The sequence below is a fragment of the Balaenoptera acutorostrata genome, chromosome 19 (genome assembly GCF_949987535.1).
Source record: "Balaenoptera acutorostrata chromosome 19, mBalAcu1.1, whole genome shotgun sequence".
Taxonomy (NCBI): domain Eukaryota; kingdom Metazoa; phylum Chordata; class Mammalia; order Artiodactyla; family Balaenopteridae; genus Balaenoptera; species Balaenoptera acutorostrata.
In genome coordinates this window covers 53,200,220-53,209,837 of record NC_080082.1, presented here as the reverse complement: position 1 = coordinate 53,209,837, position 9,618 = coordinate 53,200,220, and the positions used below count along the sequence as shown (strand labels likewise).

Sequence of the window (9,618 nt, the reverse complement as noted above, 5' to 3'; positions counted from 1 at the left end):
CACACACACACACTCAAAGATTCACTTATCACAGAAGATTCCAATTGCTTACTGTTTATTTCTGCATATTATATAAAAGTAGAAAAAGAAACATTTCTTTCAGATCTGAGTCAGGGCTGCAGGGGTGAGAAGAAATAACTTAAGGCAGGGCTGGGGTTAGTGCATAAGTAAGGTCTGGGCTCCCAGATGGGCTGGGGTAGGTCCCAGTTCTCAGATGCACAGGTCTCCTCTGGCAGCACGATTCAGGTCCCAAGTGAGGAGGTGGAAGAGGATGAATGTGACAGAGGCCTTGAGGCCATCTTGAAACTCCTGTGGGAGAGACGAGAAGGTGGTTCCCCGTTGCCCGGGCATCAGCCTCCTCCTTGCCCAGGGCCCAGGCATCCACCCTCTTCCGGGGTCACTCACCTTCTCTGGGGCCTCCTGGAGCCGATGCAGCCAGTACTGGAAGCGGCTCCTGGGGCCTGGAGCCTGCTGTGGGCTGAGCCTGGACCTGAGAACAGAGGAAGGTGGTGTGTGAGACAGGGCTTGGGACAGAGGGGTGAGGTCTCATCCGCCCAGCACCCACAGATGTGGCCCCGGTGCCCCGAGCACTCACACAGGCCTGGAACTTGGAGTGGATGTGGTGCAGTGTGTGAAGTGGCTGGTCCAGGATGTGGTCCAAGGATGAATTAGCCACCGTCCCCAGGACCCTTCAGTGTCAGGGCCAGCTCCGCCTCCAAGGCTGTGGCGTGCTCCTATACCTGAGGAGAGGTGAGAGAGAACAGGTGAGGTGGAAAGGTGAGGAAGGATAGGCAAGAAGGCCCAGTTAAGTGGGGACAGGTAGGGAGAACAGGGGAGGAGGGCAGGTGATAGGAGACATATGAGGGGGACAGGTGATGGGACAGGTAAGAGGGAGACAGGAGAGGGGAACACATGAGGAAGGAGGCAGATGAAGGGGATGCAGGTGAGGCAGAATGATAAGGGAAGAGAAGAGTGAGGCAACAGGTAAAAAAGTGAAATGGGGGGGGGGAAAAAAAAAGTGAAATGGGGACAAATGAAAAGTGACTCATGGGGGAGGTCACAGAGGTCTGAAGAGACGGGGATGGGAACGGGTGAGAAGAGAGCAGTTTGGGAGGTAGGTGAGCGTGGGACAGTTGGCTGCATAGGTGAGGAGGGTGGAGGAAGGAGGAGCGTTTGCTGGGAAAAGATCAGCGGAGGAAGATGACAAGGGACAGAGGTGAGAGCGGCCAGGAGGGCAGGTGAGAGGGGAAGAGGGAATCAGTGTTGAGAGTAGATGGTGACAAGGTGGGCAGGGCAAGGGGCACAGGCTGGGGACAGAGCCAGGAGAGAAAAGAAGAGAGAAGTGAAAAGGAACAAGGTGAGAGTGCAGGTGAGAGGAACAGGTGGGGGAGACAGGGAAGTGAGGACAGGCAGAGGGATGATAAAAAGGAACCCAGGGGAGGGACAGGGTCCAGGGAGCAGTTGGGGAGGCACAGGGGCCCAGGAGAGATGAGGAGAGACCAGAGGGAGGGAAGCACAGGTGAGATAAAGGACATGAGGGGCCACCTGCAGAGCCGGAGCAGCGGGGCGGGCAGGTGAGGGCAGGCGGGCCTGACTCTCCCAACTCACCTGCAGCTGCTTCAGGTCCCAGGTCCTGGGGAAGAGGCGGGAGCTGCAGTTCCAGTCTTTCTGCAAGAGCGACACTTCTCAGAGAGCAAGGGCAAGTTCAGCCCACAACGGGAGGGACAGAGGCGAGCAGCAAGGATGAAGTCTAGCAGGAGGGCTTGAGTTTAATCCACAGCAGAGAGAATAGATGTTAGTCATAGCCGAAAAGCTAGAGGCTAGCCCATGTAGCAGGAGGATAGAGGTTAGGCCAACAGTAGCAGGGCAGCAGCTTGGCTATGGTAGAAGGTGTAGAGGTTAGCCCACAACAGGGACTTACGAAGGCATCTTTGGCTTTTTTTTTTTGGCCGTGCCCCGCGGCTTGTGGGATCTTGGTTCCCTGACCAGGGATCGAACCTGGACCCGGCAGTGAGAGCGTGGAGCCCTAACCACTGGACTGCCAGGGAATTCCCATCCTTGGCTTTCTTGAAGGCCACCAGCTCGCTTGGCAGCAGAGATTTGAACATGCCAATGTCGCAGCCCTTCCTGGTTGTGGTGGGGACAGGACATGCTCTAGCCAAGCCCAGCCCCATGGTCGTCACCAGAACTAGCATCAAGTCTGCAGCCATGGCCAAATCGCAAACTGCTTCCCCAGCTGTGCTTTTTAGCCAGGCTAAACGCGCAACCCTGGCTGAGGGCTTTGACTTTAAAAGGCATGAGTGGATGGGGCCAGCTGCTAAGCCAGGTGAGTTGACAGGTATTGGGGCCAGGTGAGCTCAGAGCTACGCCCGGAAGGAAAGAGAAACTGAAATCCCAGGAGGGAGCCTGAGGCGTTCCTGAACCTGGTTTAGGAAACCCTGGGATGTTGGGGAGCCCCTGACTGCGGCTGAGGCGGGAGGAGAAATGGGAAGCTGTCACAGCAGGGCAGGGGCTGGGGCGGGGTGTGTGTGGGCGGGGCTGCTGGAGAAGCAGAGAGGGAGCTTCCTCCACTGGTTTACGCGTGTTCCACGAACTCATTCACATTAGGCTCCGAACATTCCCGTGAGTAGTTATTTTTATGATCACCCCCCATTTTACCAGTGAAGGAACTAGGGCACAGGAGGGTAAAGTGACTTAACCTAAGGTCCCACAGGTGTTTAATGGCAGAGCTGGGGTTTGAATGGAATCCCACGCAATTACTCCCTATTCTGTGTACAGCCAAAGCAGAAGATGGGAACCTCTGGGACTCACAGACGTCCAGCTTTCCTTTCTCTCCCTCTGGGTAGCATGAAAGGCTAGGAAGTTCCTCGTTTGCGGGGCAAGAGCACGTGCTGGGTACTGGAGGGGCTGCCTGGAAAGAAGGCAGTGAGGAGGGCTTCCAGAAGGCAGGCAGAGTCTGGTTGCTTTGCTATCATCGTCCCTTGAGGTGATAATCATTGTGTAGCGAGAAGGGAATTGCTCTGATGTACAGGCACTTCATATTTTTCATTCCTGTATTTTTTTCTTGGCCCTTAGGTGCAGAAAGATACTAATCATACTCTTCGGATCATAATATAGAATCACAATTGGCCCATGAAAGACCCCCTAAGGTTTTACCCCCAGCCTCATACCCAATCCCTATCCCATCCCTCCCCTTCACAGACACCCACTTTAATGCACTTGATACATAGCTGCGAAGATATATCTTTATACTTTGTGATTTTGTGTGTGTGTATGTCTCCAATTTACATAAATGGGATTGGGCTATAAATCTTGTTCTGTTTCTTCCCCCTCTTTTTTTTAAACTTAACAGTATGTTTCTGAGGTGTCTCCATGTAGTGGTGTACATCAAGCTCTCTGTTTCTTTTTTTTTTTTTTAATAAATTTATTTATTTATTTAATTTCTGGCTGCGTTGGGTCTTCGTTGCTGCACGCGGGCTTTCTCTGGTTGTGGCGAACGGGGGCTGCTCTGATGCGGTGCGCGGGCTTCTCATTGCAGTGGCTTCTCTTGTTGCGAAGCATGGGCTCTAGGCTCGCGGGCTTCAGTAGTTGCAGCACGCAGGCTCAGTAGCTGTGGCTTGCGGGCTCTAGAGCGCAGGCTCAGTAGCTGTGGCGCACGGGCCCAGTTGCTCCGCGGCATGTGGGATCTTCCCGGACCAGGGCTCGAACCCGTGTCCCCTGCATTGGCAGGTGGATTCTTAACCACTGCGCCACCAGGGGAGCCCAGGGAGCCCCCAAGCTCTCTGGCTCTAACTGCTGTGTTGTATTCCATGGTGTGCCCACAGCACTCCTTCACTTATTTATTCCTCCAGTGACGGACATTTAGGTTGCCTCCAGCTCCCTGTCACCATAAGGCTCACACACATCCTCTCTGCGGGAGGTTTTCTAGGCTGCTGTAGCCCCAAGCGGGTGCCCCCACCATATTGCTTCAGCTCATTTTCTCTCTCACTTGTACATCTGGTTCCCACACGCGCTGCCAGCTTCCCACCTCATGTGCCCGTATCTTTCTGCTTCTCCCTCTGAGGTCTTTCTCCTGTGGGCATGCAGAACAGATTGGAAGTGCCAGGATTAATTCCCCAGGGGCAATCTTCAACCAGTGAGGGTCAGGAGTTTGTGATTAAATACTTTTGCTTCCCTTTTCCTCAGTGAGTCAATTCTGAGGTATGTTCTACATGATTTCTCAACTCCTTAGAGGGTCCTGGGTACCAATGAACTCTAGTTGTTCACAGTGGTCACCCTTTCGGGGCTGGGACTAGGGTGAGGAAGCAAGGTGTCTAGGGTGCAAAATTTAAGGAGCCAGCCCCCCTCAGGTTCAGGTAAGCGCCCTAGGTGCCTCACTTGCCTCACTCTAGTCCACACTCTGCACCATTTATTGGCTTTTCCCCTCTTTCTTTAAAAAAAATTTAAAAAAAATTGGGGGCTGTGTCTCGCAGCTTGTGGGATCTCAGGCCCCCGACCAGGGATTGAACCCGGGGCCATGGCAGTGACAGTACCAAATCCCAACCACTAGGCCACCAGGGAACTCCCAGCTTTTTTCTCTTTCAGTCCCAAGTTTCCCACTCACTTGTATTTTCTGGGGATACCTCCCAGATAAACTACCTATACCCTTTGCTCAGGGCATGCTTTTGGGAGATCCCAAACTAAATCCTGATCCCTATTCAGGAGTAAGATTTCTGAGTCACAGGGCACACCTGTGCTTATATTGTCTAGTTAGCACCATTCCGTAGAACTTTCTGCAATGATGGAAGGGTTCTATATCTGTAATGTCCAATACAGGAGTTACTAGCCACATGTGGCTGTTGAGTACTTAAAATTTGGCTACTGTGTTGGAAGAACTGAATTTTCAATTTCTCTTTTTCCCTTAATTTAAATCTAATTGCTATATGTGGCTGGTGGCTTCCATAATGGGCAGTGCAGTTCTAAATACTCATCTTGTTCTCCCAAATAGTTGCACCTGCTTCACTCCCTTTGGAGGTGCTCGAGAGATCCCGTACCCCTGCAATAGGGTGGCCTCCTCAACACCTGGCTCTGACTTAGATGATGAGGTCCTAGGCTTTGACTATGAGCCTGATGCAACATAGATGAGACTTTTGAGGTTGAGGAGAGAGATGAGTGAATTTTGCATGTGGAAGGAATGTAAATATTTTATGGCCAGAAAGCAGATTGTAGTAGTTTCAAAACATGTCTTCAAAAGCTTTGACCCTTTCCCTACCGAGAAGTGGGTCTGTCCCCTTCCCTTCAATCTGGGTTGACCTTTGTTGGGCTGTACCCTGCAGGCCTGCAAGCCCTGTACCTGCCCAGCCTCAAGGTCAAAGAAAGAGCCCAGAGTCAGTGACAGAGACATCAATGGTTTAATGGATGGGGGGATCTTACATTCCTGAAGCAAGGTCTTGGAGTGACACCCCACCGTATGTGGCAGACAGCGGGCAGGACATGGTGGTAGTAGTATTTGCTACGGGGGTTTGGGAGAGAGGTTACCAGTTAGAGGGGGGGAACTGATGTCAGGTTGGCTCACCGGTTACCAGGGAAACCAGCAGAGGAGCATGGCCCCTCACCACCCCTCGGATAAGCTGTCTTGGTGGAGACATTCTGATCTAAAGATTAGAACAATTACTAGCTGGGGCTGGAGGCAAGTCTGTAGGTGTTTACTGATTAAGCTCTATGATTTAGAGGAAGGGTCAGTCATGTGAGTAGGGTGTAGGTGAAGCAGGGACTGGTCAAGCAGGGGATGTACAAAGAGCAAGAGAACAGCCATCTTGGGTGGCCTTATCATACAACCTAGTGGCTCACGTGTAACTATAGGTGCTGCACGACCTCTGGGTCTAAGTCAGAAAAGACTTAGGCAGCTTCTGTGTGGTTCTCTCTATCTCTTTTTTTTTTTTTTTGCCACACCACAGGGCATGTGGGATCTTAATTCCCCAACCAGGGATCAAACCCATGCCCCCTGCAGTGGAAACACAGAGTCTTAACCACTGGACCGCCAGGGAAGTCCCTGCATGTTTCTCTTGAGAATCTCTCTCTGGGGAAGGCCAGCTGCCATGTGAAAACGATGAATGACCCGAGACCACCATGCTCCCACCCTCACTCAGCATCAACTGCCAGCCATGTGAATGAGACATCTCGGACATCCAGCCCAGCTCTCAGAACCCCCAGACTATGGTTGGGGTCTATTATCTCTAATCCCCACCCCACCAAGGACTCTACACAGCCATTTTTACTCTACTGCTCCCAGGCCTCTGTGGCCCAGAGAACAAAATAATTATATATGCACACATACATTCATACATATAAAATCTCTCCTTTTATATACAAATGGGTATATATATATACACACACACATATATATACATACATGCATACATACATATCTGGTTACAATTACTATGAAACAAATTATCCAAAACTCCAAAAATGTGATTCAGCCACTGTACAAGGTGACCAGCACTGGGAATGTATAAACAGAGCTCTGATTATTGCCCTGGCAGTAACATTTTAAGAGAGGAATTAGAGCCTCATATTATAATACTCCAAATATCCAGGATACAAAAGAAAATAATTCATTATACTCGATATCTCAAGAATCAGGAAAATCTTAAACAGAATGGGAAAAGCCAATAAGTAGATACCAACACCAAGATGATGCAGATATTAGAATTATTTGACAAGAATTTTAAAGTAACTATTGTAAAAATACTTCAAGGAGCAATCATGAACATTCTTGAAATAAATTAAAAAATAGAAAGTCTCAGCAAAGAAACAGAAGACATAAAGAACTGAATGGAAATTTTTGAATTGAAAAATACAATACTTGAAATAAAACTCACTGGAAGCGGTAAATAGACGAATGAAGATGAGAGAGAGAAAAATCAGTGATCTTGATAATAGACCAATAGAAATTATCCACTCTGCACAACAGAGAGTAAATAGACTGAAGTCCAAACAAAAGAGAAGTAGATTTTTAAAAATTAAAAGGGAGCTTTTGGGACAAAGGGAGCCTCAGGGACCTTTGGGACAATAAGAAATGATCTAATATTCACATCATTGAAGTTCCAGAAGAAAAACAGAAAGAAACTGGGTCTGAAAAAAATTTTTGAAGAAATAATGGCTAAAAATATCCCATACTTAGCAAACTATATAAACCTACAAATTCAAGAAGCTGAATAACCCTTAAACAGGATAAATAAAAGAAATCCAAATCTAGAAACATCATAAAAAAACTTCTGAAAACTAAGGACAAAGAAAGAAACTTGAAAGAAACCAGAGAGAAAAGATGCATTACATTTTATAGGGGGACAATAATTTGATTGACAATGGATTGCTCTTCAGAAACCATAGAGGTCAGGAGAAAGTGACCCATTTTTCAAACGCTGTAATAAAAGAACTGTCAACCCAGATTTCCTTATCCAGTGAAAAATATTCTTTAAGAAAGAATATGGGACTTCCCTGGTAGCGCAGTGGTTAAGAATCCGCCTGCCAATGCAGGGAACACGGGTTCGAGCCCTGGTCTGGGAAGAGCCCACATGCTGCGGAACAACTAAGCCCACGTGCCACAACTACTGAGCCTGCGCTCTAGAGCCCACAAGCCACAACTACTGAGTCTGCGTGCCACAACTACTGAAGCCTGCGTGCCTAGAGCCCGTGCTCCACAACAAGAGAAGCCACTGCAATGAGAAGCCCGTGCACCGCAATGAAGAGTAGCCCCCGCTTGCCGAAACTAGAGAAAGCCCATGCGCAGCAACGAAGACCCAACGCAGCCAAAAATAAATAAATAAATAAAATAAATTAAAAAAAAGTAAATGGATGGAAAAAGATATAACAATCAATAGAAAGCTGGAGTGCCAATAGAAATACTAGATAAAGTAGGCTTTAGGAAATTATCAGAGACAGAGAAGGACATTACACAATGATAATAGGGTCAATGTACCAAGGAGACAAAATAATCTTAAAAGTGTATACACCAAATAACAGAGCTTCAAAGTACAGAGCTTAAGCAAAAAGCAACAGAATAGAAAGGATAAATAGAAAAATGCACAGTTACAGTTGGGTACTTCAAGTCTCTCTCTCAGAATGACTAGACACAAATATCAGCAAGGATATAGTAGATTGAACAGTACCATCAACCAAGAGGATCTAATTGACATTTGTAGGACATTCCACCCAACAACTGTAGACTATATATTCTTTTAAAGGGCACATGGAACATTAAACAAGATAGACCATGTCCCAGGTTATAAAACCAACCTCAACAAATTTAAAAGAATTAAAATAATGTAGAATATATTCTCTGGGTACAATGGAATCAAACTGGAAATCAATACAGAAAGCAGGACATTTTTCAAACACTTGGAAATGAAACAATGCACTCCTGAACAATCCATGGGTCAAAGAAGAAATCTCAAAGCAAATAAAAAATACACTGAACTGAATGAAAATGAAAATACACCATATAAAAATATGTGAGATACAGCTAATGCAGTGCATAGAGCGAAATTTGTAGCCTTAAATGCTTATATTTGAAAAATATTTTCTCAAATCAACAATCTAAGCATCCTCAAGAAACTAGAAAAAGAAGAGAAAAACCCAAGCAAACAGAAGGAAATAAATAAGAAAGATAAGAACAGAAATTAATAAAATAACCAGAAAAACAATAAGGACAATCAATAAAACAAAAAGCTGTTTCTTTGAAAATATTGTAAAACTGATAAACTTTTAGCAAGACTGAAGAATAAAAAAAGAGAGAAGACACAAATGACCACTATTGTGAATGAAAGGAGATATCACTATAGACCTCATAGACATTAAAATAGAAATAAGGGAATACTACAAGCAATTCTATGCATATACATTCAACAGCTTAGACAAAAAGGACAAATTCCTCAAAACCCACAAACTACCAAAGCTCACGTAAGATGAAATAGGTAATATAAATAATCTTATTAACTATGGAAGAAATTTAATCTGTAATTAAAAGGCTTCCAAGAAAGAAATCACCAGGCCCAGATGGTTTAACTGTAGAATTCTACCAAATATTAATTTAAGGAAGAATTAACACTAATTCTTCACAAACTCTTCCAGAAAATTAAAGAGGAGGCAACACTTTCCAATTCATTTTATGAGGCCAGCATTGCATTTCATTCCAAAGCCAGATAAAGACATAACAAAAATAGAGGAAAAAAAAAAGAAAAGGGAACTGAAGATCAGTATTCCTCATAAACATAGACCAAAAAAAAACACCTAAAACTTTAGGAAATTTTATCCAGCAATAAAAATACATGTAAAAAGTCAGTACATACCCAGAAGAATTGAAAACAGGAACTCAAAAAGTACTTGTATGCCTATGTTCATAGAAGCATTATTCAAAATAGTTGAAGGTGGAAACAAGCCAAGTGTCCATGAACAGATGAGTGGATAAACAAAATGTGGTATATACATATAATGGAATGTTATTCAGCCATAAAAAGGAATGAAATTCTGATGCATGCAACAATATGGATGAACCTTGAAAACATTATGCTAAATGAAATAAGACAGACGTAAAAGGACAAATATTGTGTGGTTCTACTTATAGGAAATATCTAG

At 45.8% G+C, this 9,618-nt stretch overlaps 1 protein-coding gene across 1 annotated transcript; it reads right to left on the bottom strand.

Moving 5' to 3' along the window:
- Positions 1-2,429, bottom strand: LOC103003207 (interferon lambda-1). Its single transcript, XM_057533718.1, is given in 8 exon segments — positions 1-214; positions 217-309; positions 406-465; positions 467-490; positions 596-688; positions 690-740; positions 1,609-1,668; positions 1,854-2,429. Coding segments are annotated over 8 exon segments (813 nt in total). The 5' UTR covers positions 2,211-2,429; the 3' UTR covers positions 1-139.
- Between the last annotated feature and the right edge of the window lie 7,189 nt (positions 2,430-9,618).